Raw genomic sequence first — 21,659 nt, forward strand, 5'->3', positions numbered from 1 at the left:
GAGAGAGAGAGAGAGAGAGAGAGAGAGAGAGAGAGAGAGAGAGAGAGAGAGAGAGAGAGAGAGAGAGAGAGAGAGAAGACTGCTTTTCTGCACGCCCATCATGCTCTCCTCTAATCATACTCTACTGTATACGGGTGCCAGTCTGGCTTCGTGCGTGGACAGACGAGCTACACCCAAGCAAAGCATTCATCGTAATTTAATCAATCGATCCAAGAGAGAAGGAAAGGAGAAAGTGAGAAGGGAGATAACACAGAGATGGAGAGCGACAACGAGGACCTAGCTAGAGTGTCAACGAGGAGCGATGAAGAAGAAAAGGGTGGTACAGTGTACATCAAGGAGGAGCTGAGCGACTCCCTTGCTTGTCCCCACTTAAAGCGCCGAGAGCGACTAGAGTAGAGAACAAAGACAACAATTGGGGAAGCGTGAGCCTTTACAAGAACCGTACAGAGGCATAAAGAAAAAAATGGCACGAGACAAGAAGAGAAAGAGAGGGGGGTGAGAGAGACAAGCAAACCTCAGACCATGGTATATCAAGTGGCCCGCAAGAAGGTGAAGGGGGAGGAGGGAGGGGTAAGAGATCGATCGCCAAAGACCTAGGCCCTGGACGAAGCACGGGGACGGCTGGCAATGACCTCGTACGTGGCAAAGGCGGCCATGAGGCTCGTCGTGAGCAGCTGCACCTCAGTAGAGACATGGGGCACAACAAAGTCGTAGCTCGTCAGGCTCCGGATGGAGCTAGTGATGCTGCCGAGAACCGTCGACGAAGCCGCTTCGCGGACCTCGCCGGCAGCGACACCGAGGACGTGGGGCACAGAGCGCAACGATCCGAAGGTCGTGTGCGTCAGAATCGAAATGAGGGCCAGACGGACAACGGAGAACGTCAGCGTCGAAGGCTCGTGCTTACGGTCGAACGTGATGATGTCTGTGCGGGAAAGAATAACATTAAATTCAGCTCTTGGCCTCTTCTTCTTTCTAATAAAGGAACATCGGGCACACTCACGAGCTGCCAGGGCAGGCAGGGCCACGGTCCAGGCGGACCAGAGGACGATGGGCCTCCAGAAGACAAAGGTCAAGAGGGCCCAGAAGTTGGGCGTGGTCACGGTCCAGTGGGGCACATTGTTGGTCGCCGACTTGCCGCCCGACTTGACGAAGTTGGACACGCTGCGCTGGCCACCAAGCTCGACACGCTTCGTCGGCATGACGGCCGTGACGAGGAGGGCGCCCTCGAGGATGACGAGGAGAAGAGCAATGTGCTCGGCGTTGCTCAGGTAGGCCCTGGCGCGCTCAAAGCCCTTGGTGAAGCGCTGCTCGACGCGACGGCTCGTCTGGCTTACCCGGCGCGTCAGGGCGTGCTGGGCAGACGAAACCTCGTTTGCGACGTCGTGGGCCTCTTCGCGCGCGTCCTTTGCGCCCGCCTTGAAGGCGTCGGCCAGGCTCTCAAACGAGCGCTTGGTGCGCTGCGACAGCTGCGAGGCGAAGCCAGAGGTGCTGCTCGAGGCCTGGCGTAGAGGCGTGCTCAGACCGTTGGGCACAAGCTTGCTGCCGCGCTGCGTGTGCTTGCGAGGCGACTTTCCCGTGGCAGGCGAGTCGTCGGAGCCATCGCTGTCGCTGGATTAGAAGCGGGAGCAACACCGAAATGATCAGCAACAGGTTGGAATTACTTGAAGGGGGGCGTCAATGCAAAAGAGGAGCAATAAAACACGGTTTCCTCTTTCTCTTTTCTCACGGTGGATGCACGCATGCGTGGATGGATGGGGATGGATGGAGTGAGTGGATGGGTCGACAGACACTACTCACGGGCTCAACGCGTTTGAACTGCCCCTAGCAGCCCTCTTTTCGCCATTGTCAAGGCTCGTGTAAAGGCCCTGCCAGTTGGGGTCGCTGGCCAGGCTGGTACGGTTGGCCAGGAGGTGAGTCCGGATGACTTCCTCGAGATCGTCTTTGGACGAGTTTTCCGTCGCCTCGGTGATTCCCAGGGCAGTGGCGAGCTCGACGAGGTCTCCCTTGCGCTTGTAGCGCAGCGCTCCCTTCCAAGGCGAGGGTGTTCCCGGGGCCATTTTCAACAAGTGAGCGTTGGTGGGTAGATTGACTTGCGACTGAGTGGATGGATGGAAGTCGTAAAGAATAAGACAGAGAAAAGTCGTGGATGGATGGATGGTTTCGGCGCGAGTGGAGCAGGCAGCAGCAGAGGCGCGCGATCGCGTCGTCGCTCGTCTTTTTCTTTCCTCTCTCTGGCACCGCGCGGGGGGAGGGGGGGGGGGGGCTTTTTTAGTCTAAGTTTGGCTCCCAAGGAAAAGAAAAAGCAAAAATCGAAAAATGGTGGCGGCTACAAAGTCCTGCTTCTTGCCCTTTCCTTTTCTTTTTTTTTTCTTTCTGCCCGTGTTTGGATTTTCCGCGTGTGTGCGTGCGCTGCAACCAACTTTCTTCTCGACGCGCACAAAGATCAGACGCCAATGTCGTTGCCGCGGGCTGCGTTTGCGAGGGCGTAGCGGGCTTCAATCATGGCCACGGGTGCGCGATCAGCGGCGGCAAAGGAAGCAGTCCGGGTGGTCAGAGCGCTGGCCACCGAACGCCCGGCAGGCCTTCGGTCCCCGAGCTCTTCTGCTTCTTGCTCGACGCTCCCACAAGCCGGCGGGCGACAATCTCGACGCCGACTGACGACCAGCAGATGCCGGCAGCTACCCTTACTGAGCTACGCTTCGCCCCTCCCGTCGCTTGCGCACGCGCACGCGCACGCGCAAGCAGAGGCAAACGTCGCTGGGCCCTCGAGCTGGATGTCCCGGTCGACCTCTTCTTCGACGGCCACGGCCACGGCCACCGCGCGGCAGTTGTTTCGCCAGCTGCGCGGCAACGTCGGACCAAGGGCTGCGATTGAGAATTTTGCGCGCCTCGCCGATCTCGTCTCCCTTCACGACCGGCTGAGATGCTTTAAGCTCCTTTGCCGCGTCGTCCTCGTCGACAACTACGCTCCGCACCTGGCACGATCCCTCACCGACATCTTTCTTGGGCGCATCGCACCGGTGGTACCGGCAGACGACAGGGCCGAGCTCAACACGGCTGCCGTGGTCCTCGCCAGGTGCCTGGCGGCAACACTCGACGACCGCTGTCGACGTTGCGCAATTCGGCTCGCTGATTGGGCACTGGAAAGCATGTCGGATAACGACGCAAAGCTGATCCTCTTGATCTTTTGGAACCTCGATCCTCAGCCTACGTCGTTAGCGGACTCGCCCTATGCAATGCGGGAGGACGATCTTTTCAAAAGCGAAAAGGATGCCTTTTTAACGGTACAGATGGCCTTGCAATGGATCCCTCGCTTCGAAGACCGCTGCAGCTTGGGCGCCACATCGCCCGATGCAGTATTCGAAGCTGCACTGGAAAGGGCGATTTCTGCCGCTTCACGAGAGAGCAACACCGAGGCTGGCTCCTTCTGGATGGCCAAACTCAACAGGCGCTTGCAGCTTCAGCGACGACTCGAGAGATCCCAGTCGTATTTCACCGTCGACTACCTCGCGCTGATGGCGAGTCGATTCAAGCTGAGACGGGTGTGGACCATTCTTCAGGCCAAGATCAACGAGATGGAAGAGCAGGCACCCTCCGAAGAAGGGCGAAAGGCCCTCAGGAATGCGTGGTGCGCAACGATCAAAGCGACTGCAGGTGCGAGAAACGTGTCACCTCATCATCTTCTCCCACTCCTCGGCTTGTCCGTGCACCCCGTGTCAGGGCAAAAGCCCAGCGTGGGAGCCGAGGCAAATGACGGGCACGTGCTAGCCAGCAAGAGAGAGTTGCGAGCTTCGAGTGCAGAGACAGACGGTGAAGAAGACCGAACGAGTGATCTCTTTGGCGCCAGCAACGACGCAGGCGAGGAAGCGGACCAGGTTGAGGACGGCCTTCCGCTGGCGCCCCCGGCTTGGTTGTCCGACGAGCCAAGGTTCTATCATGCCGTGATGCAGGGCCTTCTCCTCCGCCGCCCCACGCCTCGACACGACCTCGTGCCCGTCGTCTTTGCCGATATGATCAAGAGGGGCGTAGCGCCCAATGTCTTCACCGTCGCAACACTTTGCGCGAGCCTACTAAAGCTCGGCCAGGTCCGCGACGCCCTCGCTGAGCTCAACAGATGGATTCATGGGCCCATTCACAATCATCGCAAAGAGCTCGACGACGGCGACACGGGAACCGAGACGACAAAGGTGAAAGCAGATCAAGTCCTGCTGAGCTCCGTGATGAAAGGCCTCATGTTCTCGGCGCATCACCAGGCCGCCTACCGCGTCTTTATCGACTCCTTTGCGACGTTCAACGTGCACCCCAACCATTTTGCCTATTCAAATCTGCTGCACTCTGCCGTCAGTGCGATGAAGAACGCGTCGATGGGATTGACACCATCAATTAGGGTGTTTCTTGCGAGGAATAAATTGCCCCTTGCCCGAGCTGGACCCTACGAACTCGAGGCCGAGGCGCTGTGGGACGGCGTACCGGCAAGCCTACGCGCGAGAGACCTCTTCCTCCAGGAGCTTTTTGCGCAATACCCTGAGCTCGAGTCGATTGAAAACCCGCTGGACAGCATGCTGTCGACATCTGCCTCTCGCAGGGCATCTAGCGATGACGCGCCCTTTTCCTCGCTGCCGTCGATGATCGCAAAGGTCGAGCTAGGCATCAAGAGGTTCGAGACACGCTTCCAGGAGCGCTTTAGCAGCCTCTTTTTCACCGCCGCTGCCAGTCCTTCTGGCCATGCAGCAGATAGAGAGGGCGTAGTGCGTGCGTCAACGAGGCTAGGCGCCAGTGTCTCAATGGAGAGAAAGGACCTGGCGAAGCTGGGACCCATGCTCTTTGACCAGTACCTGACCCTGCTCCGGTTCATTTCTGTCAATGCTGCGCTTCCGTCGTCGTCTGCGAGCAGGACGCTAGCCTTTGGAGCCGAGGTGCCGTGGGATGAACCGTTTCGTGTGCTGGCGTGGATGAGGCATCTCGACCTCGAACCGCTTGACACCACCCTCTATCAGGCCTGCCTCGTCCTCCACGAGGGCATCTCGCCCATCTGGGATGCTGCCATGTCCCAGGTCAACAAGCGCAACAACCGCCTTCGCTACGGACAAGACGAACAGGATGATGGAGGAGGAATAGGTGGACAAGAGGCAGCAGACGACGACGACGAGGGCGGTGATGCAAGCGCCGCTGGACCGTTGCATGCATGGCTGGCTGATTGGGTGGGCGAGCAGAGGGTCCCGAAAGAACGCGAAGTTGGAAACTATCTTCGAGCTCAGCTCATCAGGAGGAGCATGAGCTTCCGACCACATAGCGCCTAGACTTCAGCCGACTATCTTCACTTATCTGTGTATACTGCCTCCTCTGCCCGGGCCCATGACATAGGAGGCCGCTGTAATTGTATCCATCGTGACTACGGCCGCTCTTTCGCTTCAGGATCCTGAACATCATCATTGGTCGGGTTCGCACCTCGGGAGGGAGGACCTACGACGTTGAGTTTGACGCGACGCTTGGGCCACTCAGAACTCGAGGAGCTTTGCTTTTTTTTTTGCAACTTCAGTCTAAATTTCTCTATGATATTTTCCTTGACCGCCATTTCGCTTCTGTTGAACGACGACGAGTGACGTTCACGCATACAGGCTTCCTGTGTGGGAAGACGATGGAGGGGGATGCACCCGGGCGCAAGAGAAAGAGACAGCAGGACAGGAATGTCCGGCAAGACAGGGCCCGAGTGCGACGCGGGCGCGAGGGTCCCTCCTCTTTGTCTGGAAGCAGGTTGAATGTTGGACAAACGGATCGCGGCGAGGCGGACACGGCGAGGGAGCACGAAGAGACCGTACTTTCCACCGAGTCGCTGGCACAGTCAAAGACGACAGAGGCTCGACAAAGCACAAGCGGAAACCCGCGATGGTCGAACGTGGCTCCCGTCTTTGCAATCGACTCGGCGGAGGGAAAGGCCCAGAGGTACGCCGAATTGCTCAGGAGGGAGTCGATTGACTTCTTCCAGCACCTTCATCATACGACAGACCAGCTATTTGATGGGGCATTGCAGGAAGTTGGCTCAGACGTCGACGAGGACAAGGACCAGCCGGATGATGTGCAGATAGAGGAGGATGAAGAGGAGGATGCTGCGACGGCAGAGGAAGACGAGGTGGAACAAAGCGACGAGGAAGAGGCGACTCACAAGGAGGCTCCCTCGGAAACCTCAAAGGAGTCATGGGAGGCGCAATGGTCGCAAAGCGAGATCCAACACTTCTTTCGCGGTCTGGTCAGATATTCGCGCTGGAGGGCCGACGTCATCGCGACCGATTTCCTCCACGGCACCAAGTCAGAAGCACAAGTCCAGCAGCTTCTTCAGCTCTTGCGACGTCAGGCCGCGAGAAGAATGGGGGCAAAACATAGGCCACATGCTGATGGGCGTCATATGATGAGAGCTATGGGAACAGGAGGATTAAACGAGGCCGCTCGCAAGCGGCAAAGAGCAGTACCTGCTGCTGCTGCCGTCGAGATGAGCGACGAGTGGATTGCATTCGAGGAAGCACAAGCACAGACGTTGGCCCTCTGGCAAGATGAGCCCCGGCAGGGAGCAGAGGAGGAGGAGATCGTCTCATGGGATCGCCAGGTGCTGAATGCGGCTCTCTTTCTTCGGTGTCACTATGTCGTCGGTGACGTCTCCGATCAAGGAGGCGAGCATGGCTGTATACTGAAGCTTCAGCAAGGCTCAGCCACGGCAATGTACTGCTCCTTGTCGGAACTCATTGGTAGATTGAAGCGCGTCCAGGGATTGTCTCATCGAGGACCATCGTACAGGCGCTTCTCGGAAGAGTACGCCGTCCCAGCGATCTCAAGGAAGCGTTCCAACGAGTCGGTGGCCCTCAGGGTTATTCACCATGCCGTCGAGCTGGGGCTATTGGCCTGGGTTCGCATTCAAGGCGATAGCACAATACCGACGGCGATAATCACACAAGTCGACGACGGTCGAGGAGGCTTGGTGAGCACGAGGTGGGAGAAAGACCTTCCCTGCCCTCCCAACGCACACCTCATCTGGGTGGATAGCATCAAGCCGACCGATACGGTACTAGAGCCATGGTTGCCTCCCGATGCAACCGAGTCAGCCAGAACGTCTCTCCAACAATCCCGTGTCCACCTCGCGAGGATCCAAAGCCAATCCCTGACGATCTCGGAACTGTCAGCGCTTGAGCAGGCCATTGTCTTCAAGAAGTCTCATCGATCCCAACCTTCTCTCGCACCTTTTCCCCCACAAGACTCGGAATCGGAGACCTTCTATCGAGGCTTCGACCTTTCCAATATCCCTCGAGAACATTGGAAGAGTGTCAAGGGGAAGATTCGGGCAAGATTGTCGAGGGGCGCCGCCGATATGCCAATCGATGTCAACATGTCGGCGGGAAGAAAAAGGAGGAGGCGATCATCGCCAAGCGATGGAGCAGTCGGCGACGTGGGTGAGAAACGAAGACGACCCGACCAGACGCCCTCCGAGAAGACCGCCTGCGCATCGGTGTGGCGAACAGATGAGGAAAGTGAGGAGGTCCACTCCGTTCCTTCTCTGTCCTTGGACGGCATCAAGACGAAAAAAGCTTTGAAAGACTTTCAGCGTTTCGCATGGATCGGATTAAAACCCGAAGACGTCATGCCGATCATCCTTGCCGATGGCGGTAGAGAGGACGAGAGGGAGGAAGGCTTTCTGAAGAAGACCAGCGTTCTTAGCTTTGCGGGACTGGCGACAATGATGAGGTGAGTGACCCTACTATTTCCTCTGCGCGTCGCGAGGCTGGACTCACAAAAGAGGCTGTGGAAATCTCAGAGCTTGCACAAATGAGGAGATAGACCTCGAAGCAAGCTCAAAACCGGAAGACGAGCGCCCGACATCATCCCCCACGACAAAAGAGCAAGGGGTCTCACGCCCTTTTTCACGTCGAATCAGCAAAGAGGCCATACTGCACCTCGTGGACGAGCTTCGAGTCTTTGTCGAAGGAGTTCTCGTGGTGCTGATAGAACGACGGCGCGACGACGCGATCATTTCCACAGAGGTCAGTGGCTCACAGACCAAGATGGAAAGTGTAATGGCTAACTTTGGAAACGAAAGGCCGTACAGCGGTCCGCGGACGAGGTATTGCGTCGATTTGGCGCCGACACAGACCATAACAATGGCCCTGGAGACGGAGCACAACAATTGGCATGGAACAAGGCCTATCAAGAAGTTGAAGAGGAGAGGTCATCCGTTGAGGTGGAGGAAGATGAGGAAGATGAGGAAGAGGGAGAGGGAGAAGATGATGAAGATGAGCAGACGAGACTTCTCGAAGGTCTCGCCCCCTTGCAGCCATCAGCTACGTCCAGCGTCGTTCAGCGTGCCTTTGAATGGTCAGCGGACGGCTCTAGCCACGCATACGATCGACCTCTTCGATCAGGTCGGGCCTCGTCAACACGAGGGAGGACAGCCGCGTTGGCCCGGGAGGCCATTAGCGACGAGGTAGACAACAGGAAACTCGAGAGGCGAGATTTAGCAGTCGAACGTCGGATGTGGTCCCTCTTTGGCCTTCTCCCGACGAAGAACCCTTCTCCTTGATCTTTCGCGAATGACACGTATAACACAAAGCACGCACTGTACTATAAACGCATTCATACCTTGTCCTCTACTGGTCTCGATCACAATGTTTGATTACGCATTGATGATGTTGTTTACTGCCTCTACAAAAGGTCCAGAAGATCTCCCCCACCACTATTGCTGTGTTGCTGTCGCTGAGCAGCCGGCGGGGCCGAGCCATTGGCAAATGTCGATGCCATAGGGGAGTGAGATGGGGCGGCAGGAAGCGCCGAGAGGGCGTCCAGACCCGACTGGGCTCCCGGGGCCTTTGATCCTGGAGCGGCATCAAACAGACCGAGGAGGTCTGAGAGCTGCCCTGCTCCTGCCGAATTCGCACCAGAAGCAGCACCACCACCAACACTGCCGCTCTGCGCACCACCGTCGTCCATCATGAGATCGCCCAGCCCTCCAAGCCCGCCAGCAGCACCTGCTGAGATGGGCTGGCTCTGCGAAGCGCCTTCGTCGTCGTCTCCGAAATCGAGAAGATTCTCGGCCGCTTGGCCCTGCACAACAGTCGCGAGTGCCTTCTCCCTCGTAATCTCATCCCGCTTCCTGCTGAGCGCATCGGCACCAAGCCGCCCCCTACCGATAAAGGTCGACTCAGGCTTGTGGTACGCAGACGCCAGCGACGAAAGATCGGACACGAGCTCCTCGAGCAGAGCAGGAGGGACAGAAGTGAGGGGAATCGAGATGGGAGGCCGCTCCGCAAGAACGACCGACTTTCCAGCGCCGGCATCGCTGCTGCTGAGAAGTCTCCAGTAGACAAAGGCGCGATCTCGCAGGTCTGGGTTATCACATTCCTTCGTCGCTAGCTCGAGCACGCGCTGAACAATGCCTTGGGCGCCGTCGGGCCGCTTGAGGAAGAGCTTGACGATGGCTGTCAATGTTTGGAATTGCACCTGGTACTGCTCGTCGAGGAAGTTGTCGAGGAACAGACCCAGGAGCTCGTCACTATTGTCGATTTTTTCCGCGTACTCGCCCAGAATCCAGATGAGCGACGCCTTGGCCTCTGGCTCGTCGAGGTCTTGCAGATTAGAGCAGAGCGTCGGGATGATGCCCTCGTAGTTTTGAGGGTACTTTCGGAAGATGTCCTGTAATGAATGGAAAATAAGCACAGTGACGATTGAAAGGATGGAAAAATTCATACCTTGATGACGACAACACCCTCTTGCACCACGTAGCTGACCCTCGTCGCAATAAGGTCGAGGAGCACATGCACACATCGTTCAGCTGCCGTGTCGATCTTGATGGCACACTGCCCAATGGCACGGATAGCCCTCCTGACAAAGTCCACGTCGACCTCTGATGCGTACTCCTTGAGCTCGCTGAGGAGCATGTCAACGTTCCGCTCATTCGCCAGCTTGATCATGATCTCGAGCTTTTCGAGCTTGACGTAGCTGGGGTCATTGTACTTGCAGAAGAAGATGCGCAGCTCCGACGAGAGCACGTCGGGTCGCTTTTGCAGGATCAGATTGATGTTGCGCAATGCCACCCACTGCACCTCGGGCGCCGATGAGACCAATGTTACTACGAGACACTGTGAGCTTTGAACAAGAGGAGACTCGCTTTCCAGAGAACGGCTCACCTAAGGGAGGAGCCATCTTTCGAACCAGCTGCTTGACAAATTCTTGCTTGTTTATTCTGTCCATGTGGATCAAGATGACCTGGTAAAAGCAGGCGGTCAGCAAGCGATCTTTGCATAATAGGCTCCTCCGAGGCCAGCGCACCTTGACTGCGCTCAAGACGACGCTTCCGTTTGCATGTTGGAATTGTGGCATGACCCTCTCGCAGATGTGCTCGGCCTCCTTTTCCCCCTCTGGACCAGGCGCGGTGCGATATCTCCCCAGACTACTCAAGATGGCGATTCGCCCCCACTCCGTACACTCGTTGAGAGCGATGAGGAGCTTGCTGAGCACAGCGCCATCGATGATAAAGATCGACGACTTGCCCGAGGGATCCACCTCGCAGGCCGTTTTGTGAATATCTGTCAATGCCGTAACAGCATTCGCCACCACCTTTGGGATACCGAGGAGCCCCGAGTCAGCAAGCAGCCACTGGATAGAATGTGATGTCCACGCAACGCACCATCGGATTCGAATCTCCTACCATGTCCCTCAACGTCCCCACAAACCCGTTTTCAACTGCAAGCTCTGGCTTCATCTCGTATAGCTTTGCTACGCTGATGGCCGCCGTCTTGCGCACGTACGGACTCTCGTCTCTTAATCCCTTTTGCAATGGGTCGGAAAGGTAGTCGATGATCTTCTCGGCCCGCAAACATGACATTGTTCGGATCGCAAGCGCCCGCACTAAGGGGTTCGGGTCATCCGAGTCCTAGAGATTGGTCGGGTGCTGGAAGGTCAGCTTCGCTCCGTTGAGGCTTAGATGGTAGCCAAATCAACCCACCTTTACAAAGGTATTGACGGCGAGGATGACGAGCTCCGGCTGCGTCTTGGCATAGTTCATGAGGTAGAGATACACGAGTTTCTTCTGCTCGAGGTCCTCCGTCTGCATATTCTTGAGTACGTCGGGAAAGAGGCCGGAGACGTCCTTGCCGACAGTCATGTTGGCAATCACACGCTTGATGGCATCCTTTCGACGATCTCGGTATTCGCTATTGAGGTCTGCTCGAAGCTCGAAATTCTCGCCCTTGCGCGGAGCCGTAAAGAAGCGGGGGCGAGACATCGTCGTCTCCAATGCCCTTAGTGCTCGTAGTGATGCGAAGGCGTGCGATGCGGGCGACAGGTGCACAGAAAGCTCAGGTGAGAATTGATCTGCCTCTGTCGTCGTCACTTCTCGCACCCCGTCTTCGAATGAACGACGTGCAGGCGCTGGCCTTAAATTTTCCACGTGTCAAGTCACCTTCGCGTGGCTCCGTCTCGATCACTACCTCTACAGTGACGGTGGGCGAAAGGAGGAGGGACAGTGCTCTTGGTTGTGCCTAGAGAGACAGATGTTCAACGGGGAATCTTTAGCATAGAAGCTCGCCTGCATGAAGACAGACGACGACTCAAAGACACTGCAGGCGATATAACATGCAGTTCCTCTACAGTATAGCTATGATCCTTGCGGAAGTCGTCTCTACATGAACGAGCTGGTAAAACTCCGGAAGTGAACCCCAGCGAATCTTTCATTCGAGATAGAGAGCAGCCCTCCATTCTCAAGTTCAAAAGACTCTATGATCGTCCTCATGAAGCCATATATATATCCTCGTCATTTCCCTTCTCTCCAAGCGTCCAGAGGCTGCCGTCGAGGCCTTTATTTTGCAGCCAGTCTACCTCGTTTTTGTCATTGAAGAACGTGATCCTGCAGCAGCCTTTGAGACCCTTCGGGGTTGCCTTGACGTGCTCCCAGTCTCTTTTCCATTGCTTAAGCTGCCATTCTCCGAAGACGATGATGAGGTGCGCATCCGGATGCATCGACCTTGCCATCCTAAGCACGCTTTCGAGCTCACTTTTGTCCTTGCCCATCAATCGGCCAATGATGATGGGATCCTTGACGACCAACATGCGGAGGTGGTGCATCCGACGCCTCCATCCGACACTCTTGGCTGCGTCCTCGTCCAGCGTCATACCCCGCACCGCAAGCCTTCGAAGACCTCGATGAACGGGCCAGTCACCATTGAGATGGTCGGGCTTGTCGAAATTGGCTCCGCCAAAGAGCTCTGTAAATGGGCTCACAATCTGCTCGAGGCTGTACTCTTCGCTGGTGTGGTCCGCAAGGAGGTCCAGCGACCGTCGAACTTCTTTGACCATTGTAGTACACGCCCATGGATCCGAGCCGCCAGGCTCCTGGGGAAAGTCGTCGTAGAATGCAGAGTGTCTCTTGTCGACGTACAAGGAGCGCAGCTTGCGTGCTGCGCAGATGCGCCGGAGGACGTCGGTGAATGTGGTCAGGGCCGGCTCAAGAAAGCCGCCATGAAAGTCCTTGACGGCGAGGTGCTCGACGTGCGATTCGAGCCCGTCGTTGGATACGAGAGCCAGGAGGAAGCTCTCGTGCTGCTGAGCAGTGAAGAGACAGACTCTCCGGCAGAGATGTGGGAGCATGGCTGCACGCCACGAGCGGCTCACTAGCGTACAGGCTGACAAGGTCATACGCGTCTCGGGTGGAAGCGAATAGGCATGCTCCGTCGTGGGCGGACCAATCTCACTGACGATCATGTCGATCAGCTCCAGCGGAAGGCTTGCAATACTCTGAGTATTCGGCATAGCTCTCCTCCGCCGTCTTCGTCGTCAAGCGCTGGCTACTCGATGCTCATCATGGGTCAGGGACCAAGCGGAAAGAACAACCAAATACACGCGGCCAACGAGCTTCTTTTCCAGGAACCGATGGAAGCGTTAGCGCCATTTCTCCACGCATGAGGGCAAGTGGAGCTCTCGCATTACGACGACTGCCCGTGGCTTCTTGATTGACCGTGGGAGCTCAGAGGACATACAGTTACAACTTCCGGGGAACCTCTACGTTGTGGATGCATTGCACGATGTCGCCCTTTTCAAAGGCTCCCCACATGCCCTCGAAGCCAAGGCCGCATTCTGTGCCCTTGCGCATCTCCTCGACTTCCCGCTTGATCTGCCGCAGGCTGTCGAGCTTGCCCTCATAGATGACCTTGCGCTCGTCGCCGCGCAGCACCCGCACCTGGCTGTTTCGACTCAGTACGCCGTTGGTGACTCTGCACCCAGCCACATTGCGAAAGTGCCTTCCTTTGAGGTTGATGTTGAATACTTCGGCGATGACTGCCTCCCCATTTACGCGTGTCTCGACGGTGGGCGCGAGCAGGGCAGCGCATTGCTCCGAGACGTGCGACATGAGACGATAAATGACCGAGTCGCAGTGCACCTTGACGGGCGTCGGGTGGGCTTTTGTGGCTAGATTGAGAATTTGCTTGGACGGCTTGACGTTGAAGCCGATGACTTCGCACTTCCCGACGGCTTGGGCCATGGCAATGTCGCCCTCGTTTGGCTCCCCGACGCCGGAAGAGACAATCTTCACGCATACATCGGCGTTTCCAATGCCGCTGATGGCTCCCAAGACTGCCTCAACCGTACCACTGAAGTCGGCCTTGACGACCAACCTAAGCTCCTGCTTCTTGCTTCGGGCCTCGGCCCCCATCTCGTCTTCTGCCTCCGCGTTCTGCTTCTCTTCGGTTGCAGCAGCAGCAACAGCATCAACAGTCCCAGCAGAATTCGCTCCGCCTTGTCCAGCCGCTTGCTGCATCCTGGCTTCCCTTGCGCGCTGCCTCTGTTCGAAAGCTTCCCTGTCGCGCTTCTCGTCCTCCTCGGCCTTTATCCTCCTTCCTTCGTTGACCGCCACAACATCTTCGCTCAGCTTCCTCTGCTCTTCCACTCGTGTCCTCCTTTCGACGGCCTTCTTGGCAAGCAGCTCAGCCCCAACGCCACTCTGGTCCACGACGCCGAGGACCTCGTCGCCAGCGTGAGGCAAGCTTCTCCATCCCATGACGAGTACGGCATCGCCTGGGCCCGCGGACTTCTGTGGCCGGTTGCCCTCGTCGGAGAGACCTTTGACTTTGGCAAATGACGTCCCAGCCACGATGATATCGCCCACCTGAACCTGGCCTCGCTTGATGAGCACCGTCGCCGTGTTGCCTCGCCCTTTTTCCACCCTCGACTCGAGGATGAGGCCTTCGACTGCGCCGACTGCCTCGGATCTGAGCTCAGCCAGCTCGCTGAGTGCCAGAAGCGTCTCCTCGAGCCTGTCCAGGCCCTGGCCAGTCTTTCCCGAAATCTCGACGCAGGGAATATCGCCGCCAAAGTCTTCAAGCTGCACGCCGGCGCTGAGCAGGTCTCGTTTGACCTTTTCGACGTCTGCTTCTGGCTTGTCGACCTTATTGAGGGCAACAACGAGCTGGACTGTGCCATGCGAGGCGCGCGAGGAGCGAGACTCGGACTGGAGCTGGTCCACAACCTGAATCACCTCTTTCGTCTGGGGCATGACACCGTCGTCGGCGGCAACGACAAGGACCACGATGTCAGTAAGTTGAGCACCGCGAGAGCGCATGGCTGAAAAGGCAGCGTGGCCCGGTGTGTCGAGAAAGGTGATTCTGGGCTGGGAGCCCGATGACGAGGACGATGCCTTCTTGCCGACTGGCACGCTGAATGCACCAATGTGCTGTGTGATTCCACCTGCTTCGCCCGCAGCCACGCTCGTGCTCCTCAGCCGGTCCAGCAGCGTCGTCTTGCCATGGTCGACATGACCCATGATGGTCACAATCGGAGGTCTAAGGGGCGCTTTTGCTCGCTCCGAGTCGGACAGCGGCGGGCGCGGGTATACATCAAAGGCCTGCGACGACGAGGCGTCCATAGGAACAGCAAATTGATCCATCTCCAGCAAGATGACTTCGGCCTCTTCAAATGACAGCAGCAGATCCGGTCGCACGTCTGTATGCCCAAGACCGGTCATCTTGCCCTGCAGCGTTTCTGGTTGACCGCATCTTTCAGTACATCTCCCGATTCAGAAGCGCAGAGTGGAAGTTCCATCACACTCACTCATTTTGATGCCCATCGCCTTGGCGAGGCTGTTGACGGTGATAAAGGGCGGCAACGGCAACTCTCGGTCCTCCTTGGGCGGCGGCACTGGCGCTTTCGCCGCCGGTTTCCCAGCCTTGCTCTCCGGCCGCGCCTTCTGACCCCCTGTGCCACCCACACTCTTCATCTTTCCTTTGTTGTCCCCTTGTCTCGCCCAATTTTGAGGCTTGGGCACCACCCAACCATCTCTTCGACCTTTGTCGTTTCCCCCTCCTGCTTGCTTTCGCGCATGTCGAGGCTGCCTGTCGCTGTTGAACTTTTGCGGCGACGCCTGCGTCGACGCACTCGCAGTCGGAATAACCACGACGGCCTTTCTATCAAGGTGAAACGCCACGCTACCTCCGGCGCTTCCGCTGCTCCACAGTCCTCTTCTTACCTGTCGGAGCATCATCGTGTCTGCTTATACAGTCCCTTTGTTTTCTGTTTTTGGATAGTCAGTCCTTCTTCTTCCAAGGCCCGGCCTTCTCTCCGATAAGGCCGAATAATTTCCACTTTTTGCTGACCTGACTACACGTGGTCAAACGCCTTCTTTTGGGCGGCGGCGGTAGATTTTGACGACCCCAATTGGATCGGGCTACCTTCCTCCCTCTCGACGACGCCACCATCCTCCTTTGCGCACAAAGAAGATGCTCTCTCGATACCTTGCCCGTTCCGGGCCAGCTCTCCCCGCGAGGGTGAGTCATGCAGTGGCAGCCGAGTGGGATAGAGTGATCAGAGATAGCTGACGGGGACATCTCGTGCCAGGCTTTCCAGCCCATGACGCTTCCTCGACTGGCGACGTCGACCTCGATGCCGCTCGGCCGGCGCGGGCTTGCCTCGTCTGCAGACCCCTACGACGTTGTTGTCATCGGTGGTGGCCCGGGCGGGTACGTCGCGGCCATCAAGGCCGGTCAGCTTGGCCTCAAGACGGCCTGCATCGAATCGCGCGGCGCGCTCGGAGGGACATGCCTCAACGTCGGCTGCATTCCTTCCAAGGCCATGCTCAACAACTCGCACCTCTACCACCAGGCCGCACACGACTTCAAATCGCGCGGCATTGACGTAAAGGATGTCAGCGTCAACCTTGCCCAGATGCTCAAGGCAAAGGACAAGGCCGTGACGGGTCTGACCAAGGGTGTGGAAGGCCTGCTCAAGAAGAACAAGGTCGACTACCTCAAGGGATTCGGAAGCTTTGCAGGCCCGACCACGGTCAATGTCAAGCTCAACGACGGTGGCGAGACCCAGGTGGAAGCCAAGAACATCATCATTGCAACGGGAAGCGAGGTCACGCCCTTCCCTGGTATCGAAATTGACGAGGAGCAGATTGTGTCTTCGACGGGTGCCCTTGAGCTCAAGAAGGTGCCCGAGAAGATGATTGTCATCGGTGGCGGTGTCATTGGTCTCGAGATGGGCTCCGTCTGGAGCAGACTCGGTGCCAAGGTCGAGGTTGTCGAGTTCCTCGGCGCCATTGGCGGTGCCGGCATGGACGGCGAGGTGTCCAAGTCATTCCAGAAGCTCCTCGAGAAGCAAGGGCTGAAGTTCAGCCTCGGCAAGAAGGTCCTTGATGCCGAGAAGCGAGATGGAAAGGTCTACCTCAACGTCGAAGACGCCAAGTCCGGCAAGAAGGAGCAAATCGACGCTGATGTCGTCCTCGTCGCCATTGGGCGTCGGCCAGTGACGGAGGGCCTGAACTTGGAGGCGATTGGAGTGGAGAAGGACAACAAGGGTCGCATCGTCGTCGATGACCAGTACAACACGACGTGCAAGGGCGTCAAGTGCATTGGTGACGCGACATTTGGGCCCATGCTTGCACACAAGGCCGAGGAGGAGGGAATCGCCGCCGTGGAGATTATCAAGCACGGCCACGGCCACGTCAACTACGGTGCGATCCCCGCCGTCGTCTACACGCACCCAGAAGTGGCGTGGGTTGGCAAGACGGCAGAAGACCTCAAGAATGAGGGCGTCGAATTCAACGTGGGCTCCTTCCCGTACATTGCCAACTCGCGAGGAAAGACAAACGGAGACACCGACGGCTTTGTCAAGTTCCTCGTCGAGAAGCAGACGGACAAGGTCCTCGGCGTCCACATCATTGGCCCCAACGCTGGCGAGCAAATTGCTAGCGCGGTGCTCGCCATCGAGTACAGCGCAAGCGCCGAAGAGTGAGTGTCTTTGCTTCGCTTTGCCTTTCACCAATAGTTTCTTTTCGCGGGCTGACTCAAGCTTCAAAATCTCTAGCATCGCACGGACATGCCACGCTCACCCTACCCTGTCCGAGGCGTTCAAGGAGGCTGCCATGGCCGCGTACGACAAGCCTATCCACTTCTAGGTCAGACATGCGATCTGCGGTGGGACAGGTGGTTTGAGCCTCTAGACACACAAATGAAAATGCACATTGATTTGATGGATAAAGCGAGCGGTCCAGTCCACTCTTCAAAGGAAAGAGCAGATATAGTTTTGAGTAAAGCATGCCAAAAACGGGAGGGGGGCCTGATTAGATACAACTACACAAGAGCACCAGCGCTCATCGTCTAAAGTGATCGTCCTTGTCCTCGTCGCCTTCACCTCCATCATACCCATCGTCGTCGTCGTGCCCCGCTTCTGTTTCCTCCTCTGCCGTAGATGCCGTCGCAGCACCACCAGCGGCCGTGATCGCAGTAGCGCTATTTGACGCGGTGGGCGCTGTGTACCAGCTCGCCTTGACCTGGCCTACATCTGGAATGCTTAGGCCAGACCTCAGGGCCGCCTCTGCATTGGCTCGGACCTTGTACACGACCAGGACATCATTTGGTTCGCCCTCGAAGCCACCCTGGCTGAATTCGGCTACCTCTCCGAATTGCTTGAACCACTCCTGTGCCTTGTTTCTTTGCTCTTCGGACTCGGCAGGCAGATCGGTAATGCGTAGCTTCGTCGTTCGGTTGTCCAGCGACATGCGGCCTGGCGGACCACCGCGTCCTCCTCTGTAGCTCGAATATGCTCCCCTGCCTCTTCCCCTTCCTCTGTATGCGCCGCCACTGAGCGTCGGAGCCGACGGCGAGGCCGGATCGATGCCCATGGAAGCAGCCTCTGCCTGCAGCCTTGCCAGCGTAGCCTTGAGCTCCTCCGTTGTCCCGTTTCCATTGCCTCCCTTGCTGTGCATCTCCAGCTCCCGATCGAGTCGCTGCCGCTCCTTTGCCTCTCTCTGCTCCTTCCACTTTCCAGAGTCGGGCCCTTGACCAGCGGCTGCCGCTGATGTCGACTGGACTTCCTTGACAGCCTTGCGCACCTCCTCGGCCGCCAGCTTGACTTCGCCATCGAGCGCCTTGAAGCGGGCCATGCCCTGCTTCTTCTCCTCGGCCGTCCCGCTCGTGACCTTCGTCATCACTTCCTTCTGCTCCGCCATGAGGCCATCGAGCTTGGCCTGCGCGGCCTTTTGGGCCTCTAGGGCTTTGGTGTGATATTCGGCCGAGGCAGTCGATGCAGCGACCGGCGGTTTGGCATGGTACACATTCGAAGTTTTGCCCGGAATAAAGTTGGACTTGGGAGGCGGAGCCACAACGCTGGGCTTCGACGACGGACTTCCACCGGCCCCATTTGTCCCCTCATCGAGCTTTTGAAAGTACACTTTTACGAACCGATTACCAAAGATGACGTCTGGGCTGCTGTGTGCTGTCTTCGCTTCCGATGGCTGGCTGTAGCTGACGAGCGCCTTTGCGCTTGGCGCATCAATCTGGATATTGGTGATTGTACCGAACTTCTTGAAATAGTCGTTGATCTTGATGAGGTCGAGCGAATCTTGAGGCACGTTTTCAATGACGAGAGTCGTAGAGGACCGGGCTTGGCTTCCGAATGTGCCAAAGCCCCCACCTCGTCCACCACCAGCGCCTCCTCTCCCACCCCGCGCACCACCACGCATCCCTCCACGGAATCCCGGAAGGCCAGAGGTTTGGGGGAAGCCGCCAGCTCCGTTCTGTTCATGGACTTGCGGATCAGGCTGTTGGGCACCCATCCGCAAAGCCAAGCTGGGCGCGTCGCCCGGAGCGCCGTTGGTGAGCGGCTGCTGGTGTGGCACATACGGTGGTACACCCTCCGGTGGCGATCCTTGGGGTGCAGCACCCCATCCTTGCGAGGGCATGCCCATAAATTGCGGCGGGACCGGACCCTGCCCAGCGAATGGAGGGCGCGCCATGAATGCTTGCTGTCCTCTCCCCATCCCGGGCTGTCCCGCTGCAAACCCTGGCATTTGAGCCATCACCGGGAACCCGTTGGCTGCTGCCAGCTTTGCGCCAGCCTGAGGCGAGTGGTCCCATCTGCACTCGTTGCCCCGCGGACAGAAGCCCTTCACTATTTGCGAACGAATGAATCAGGACAGGTAAAGATGAGACTGCAAGGGAGTCTAACTCACGATGGTAGTCTCGACAAGGATCTTTCGGTCTGCGATTCCTGTTCTGATAGTCTCGCGGCCCCGGGCTGCCGGACCCTCGCTCATGATGGCCCAGCGAAGAAGGTCCTGCCGCTGAGTTGTGCTGATCTTGTGGCGACGAACCCTCGGCTGGCCGGGATGACTTGGGCGGTGACCGCCTGCCCTCATCCTCTGCACTTCTCTTCCTCGACGGAGCAGCACTCTCAACAGGTCTCTTGGATTCGGGAAGATAGGTGCTGTTTCTCAGAGCGTCCAGCGCCTTCTTGACAAAGCTCGCGGTGCCTTTGCATGCATCCTCTTGTCAGCTCCACAATCTCACATGACGCTTGCCGGCACATCCACTCACTCTCGCCAAGGAAGTCGTCGAGCTGCTCTGCCAGCATCTTTTCGATGTCTCCCTCACTCGCATCGTGCTTCAGCAGCGCCAAGACGTAGTCCGACAGCACCTCTGGGTCCGCATCACAGCTGGAGATGCAGGTGTGTTAGCTACCCAATCCACCTTTTGTGGTGACCCTTTGCAGTGCACTTACATCGGCTCCAGCTCCTTGACGAGCCATAGTTTGAGCTCATCGCTGTGCTTGGTGTCAAAGAGGCCCATCGTTCCACCCTCTCTTGTGACTGATCGACTTTTGACTACTTCATCCACACCGAATCTGTTTGGAGATGGGCGTTCGAGGAAATGTTGTGTTCACGTGCTCGATGCGTACAAATCGGCCGAGAGCAGAATTTTGGATTTTCTCGAGAAGCCACGTGTATTCCTTTTTCCACGTTGCTGAAGAGAGAAGGGGCAGACGACCGCAGCTGGGCCCGGACGATTTGGAGGCCTCGAGCAGCTTCCTAACACCTTCAACGTCACCAACCCTCAAGACAAACGTGAGTATCTAGACTTGTCGACATCGCAGGAAGGAGTGTGCCAGCGCATTGCTGGACATAAGGCTCGAGCATCGGAGAGGAGAATGGAAGGGCGCCGGGGCGGTTCCTTTGTAGGGCTACCATGGAGAAGAGGTGTCGAGGGAGGACTAGGGAGGAAGGTGTTCGCCAGCTGAGGACGAGGATATTGGGCACACCGAGTGACGAACGAGACCAAAGCAGAGACTGACATATTTACTCCTCCGTTCTTACAGCGACAAGATGCAGGAGTACCAGGTCATTGGTAGGCACTTGCCTACGGAGAAGGAGCCTACGCCCAAGCTCTACCGGATGCGCATCTTTGCCAAGAACGAGACCGTGGCCAAGTCCCGTTTCTGGTACTTCGTTCGTCAGCTCCGTAAGATGAAGAAGGCTACGGGCGAGATCGTTGCGGTCAATGTCGTGAGTATATGCCCTTGATCCGCCATAACGCGTGAGAAGAACGAAATGGCTGATTTCTGTGCCGCTCAAGATCTCCGAGGCCAAGCCCCTCAAGGTCAAGAACTTCGGCATCTGGCTGCGTTACAACTCTCGGTCGGGCACGCACAACATGTACAAGGAGTACCGCGACCTGACGAGGGCTGCTGCCGTTAAGACGATGTACCAGGACATGGCTGCCAGGCACCGTGCCCGCTTCGCCTCGATCCACATCCTTAAGGTGGCCGAGATCCAGAAGAGCGAGGACGTTCGCCGACCATACATCAAGCAGCTCACCACGCCCAAGCTCCGCTTCCCCCTGCCCCACCGTCGCCCCAACTCGATCGGCATCTTTGCCGCCAACCGCCCTTCGACCTTCTACTAAGTGCTATAATATGGCACTGGTAGTCTAGAGCGGAAGGCTAGAGCTGGAAGACGGGGAGAAGGAGGAGGAAAGACGAAGCTGAGGATAGCTAGGGACTGCTCGAGGAGGAGCAGGAGTTGGACCACAATGGCTAGGATCGACATGCCCAAAAACGGAGGACAAGAGAGGCGGCTCTCTCGTTGCTCCATTGTACGCTTATACGCACACCCACCCACTTCACAACACACATTCTCATACATTGACGCCACTCTCGCTGAGGATGGCGGCGAATGACATTCATGGTCTCTTTCTACTCATCCCTCTCTCGGCAGGCCTTTGATTGAGCGTTTGTCTCAAGGCTTGAACTGTTCTCGTGACGTTCTCTTGCCTGTAAGCTGCCATTTCTCTTTGGTCAGCTCAGGCATTCTATGGCCGAGGTATTTGCACGCCGTTGAGACCTGACAGTATTGA

The 21,659-nt window shown here is 57.3% G+C and overlaps 10 protein-coding genes across 10 annotated transcripts in view; 5 read left to right on the plus strand and 5 right to left on the minus strand.

Annotated features, from left to right (window-relative positions):
• The window catches only part of FA10DRAFT_194867 (hypothetical protein), a 2,257-nt gene extending 1,811 nt beyond the window's left edge, over nucleotides 1-446 (plus strand). The window contains exon 2 of the mRNA XM_025518396.1: nucleotides 1-446. This exon is cut by the window's left edge and continues 741 nt beyond it. Coding sequence (XP_025374301.1) covers nucleotides 1-200 — 200 coding nt within the window. The 3' untranslated portion in view covers nucleotides 201-446.
• Nucleotides 173-2,248, minus strand: FA10DRAFT_269714 (hypothetical protein). The gene is made up of 3 exons (XM_025522855.1): nucleotides 1,798-2,248; nucleotides 1,001-1,608; nucleotides 173-922 (listed from the first exon to the last, which is right to left on the minus strand). The coding sequence occupies exons 1-3, from the start codon at nucleotides 2,055-2,057 to the stop codon at nucleotides 594-596; spliced, it is 1,197 nt and encodes a 398-aa protein (XP_025374302.1). The 5' UTR covers nucleotides 2,058-2,248; the 3' UTR covers nucleotides 173-593.
• A 185-nt stretch (nucleotides 2,249-2,433) lies between these two features.
• On the plus strand, nucleotides 2,434-5,373 carry FA10DRAFT_269715 (hypothetical protein). The gene has a single exon (XM_025522856.1). The coding sequence runs from the start codon at nucleotides 2,775-2,777 to the stop codon at nucleotides 5,298-5,300; it is 2,526 nt and encodes an 841-aa protein (XP_025374303.1). The 5' UTR covers nucleotides 2,434-2,774; the 3' UTR covers nucleotides 5,301-5,373.
• A 265-nt stretch (nucleotides 5,374-5,638) lies between these two features.
• On the plus strand, nucleotides 5,639-8,563 carry FA10DRAFT_304509 (hypothetical protein; the record flags this gene model as incomplete). The annotated part of the gene is made up of 3 exons (XM_025525365.1): nucleotides 5,639-7,439; nucleotides 7,927-8,027; nucleotides 8,084-8,563. 3 exons carry the CDS (start codon nucleotides 5,639-5,641, stop codon nucleotides 8,561-8,563), a joined length of 2,382 nt encoding a protein of 793 aa, XP_025374304.1.
• A 69-nt stretch (nucleotides 8,564-8,632) lies between these two features.
• FA10DRAFT_269717 (putative adapter-related protein complex 1 beta 1 subunit) lies at nucleotides 8,633-11,291 on the minus strand. The gene is made up of 6 exons (XM_025522857.1): nucleotides 10,985-11,291; nucleotides 10,667-10,912; nucleotides 10,309-10,596; nucleotides 10,167-10,245; nucleotides 9,729-10,108; nucleotides 8,633-9,672 (listed from the first exon to the last, which is right to left on the minus strand). Exons 1-6 carry the CDS (start codon nucleotides 11,261-11,263, stop codon nucleotides 8,686-8,688), a joined length of 2,259 nt encoding a protein of 752 aa, XP_025374305.1. The 5' UTR covers nucleotides 11,264-11,291; the 3' UTR covers nucleotides 8,633-8,685.
• A 475-nt stretch (nucleotides 11,292-11,766) lies between these two features.
• Nucleotides 11,767-12,624, minus strand: FA10DRAFT_289180 (hypothetical protein; the record flags this gene model as incomplete). Its single annotated transcript, XM_025524265.1, has 1 exon — nucleotides 11,767-12,624. The coding sequence occupies one exon, from the start codon at nucleotides 12,622-12,624 to the stop codon at nucleotides 11,767-11,769; it is 858 nt and encodes a 285-aa protein (XP_025374306.1).
• A 391-nt stretch (nucleotides 12,625-13,015) lies between these two features.
• Nucleotides 13,016-15,247, minus strand: FA10DRAFT_234900 (hypothetical protein; the record flags this gene model as incomplete). The annotated part of the gene is made up of 2 exons (XM_025519003.1): nucleotides 13,016-15,012; nucleotides 15,082-15,247. 2 exons carry the CDS (start codon nucleotides 15,245-15,247, stop codon nucleotides 13,016-13,018), a joined length of 2,163 nt encoding a protein of 720 aa, XP_025374307.1.
• Nucleotides 15,248-15,725: 478 nt separating this feature from the next.
• On the plus strand, nucleotides 15,726-17,647 carry FA10DRAFT_269719 (dihydrolipoyl dehydrogenase). The gene is made up of 3 exons (XM_025522858.1): nucleotides 15,726-15,794; nucleotides 15,865-17,258; nucleotides 17,335-17,647. The coding sequence occupies exons 2-3, from the start codon at nucleotides 15,910-15,912 to the stop codon at nucleotides 17,423-17,425; spliced, it is 1,440 nt and encodes a 479-aa protein (XP_025374308.1). The 5' UTR covers nucleotides 15,726-15,794; nucleotides 15,865-15,909; the 3' UTR covers nucleotides 17,426-17,647.
• On the minus strand, nucleotides 17,488-20,136 carry FA10DRAFT_281884 (hypothetical protein). The gene is made up of 4 exons (XM_025523723.1): nucleotides 20,029-20,136; nucleotides 19,845-19,963; nucleotides 19,481-19,780; nucleotides 17,488-19,419 (listed from the first exon to the last, which is right to left on the minus strand). Exons 1-4 carry the CDS (start codon nucleotides 20,094-20,096, stop codon nucleotides 17,621-17,623), a joined length of 2,286 nt encoding a protein of 761 aa, XP_025374309.1. The 5' UTR covers nucleotides 20,097-20,136; the 3' UTR covers nucleotides 17,488-17,620.
• A 201-nt stretch (nucleotides 20,137-20,337) lies between these two features.
• Nucleotides 20,338-21,641, plus strand: FA10DRAFT_256418 (putative 60S large subunit ribosomal protein L20). Its single transcript, XM_025519805.1, has 2 exons — nucleotides 20,338-20,809; nucleotides 20,880-21,641. Exons 1-2 carry the CDS (start codon nucleotides 20,630-20,632, stop codon nucleotides 21,207-21,209), a joined length of 510 nt encoding a protein of 169 aa, XP_025374310.1. The 5' UTR covers nucleotides 20,338-20,629; the 3' UTR covers nucleotides 21,210-21,641.
• Nucleotides 21,642-21,659: the final 18 nt, after the last annotated feature.

Source organism: Acaromyces ingoldii (genome assembly GCF_003144295.1).
Source record: "Acaromyces ingoldii strain MCA 4198 unplaced genomic scaffold FA10scaffold_8, whole genome shotgun sequence".
Taxonomy (NCBI): Eukaryota; Fungi; Basidiomycota; class Exobasidiomycetes; order Exobasidiales; family Cryptobasidiaceae; genus Acaromyces; species Acaromyces ingoldii.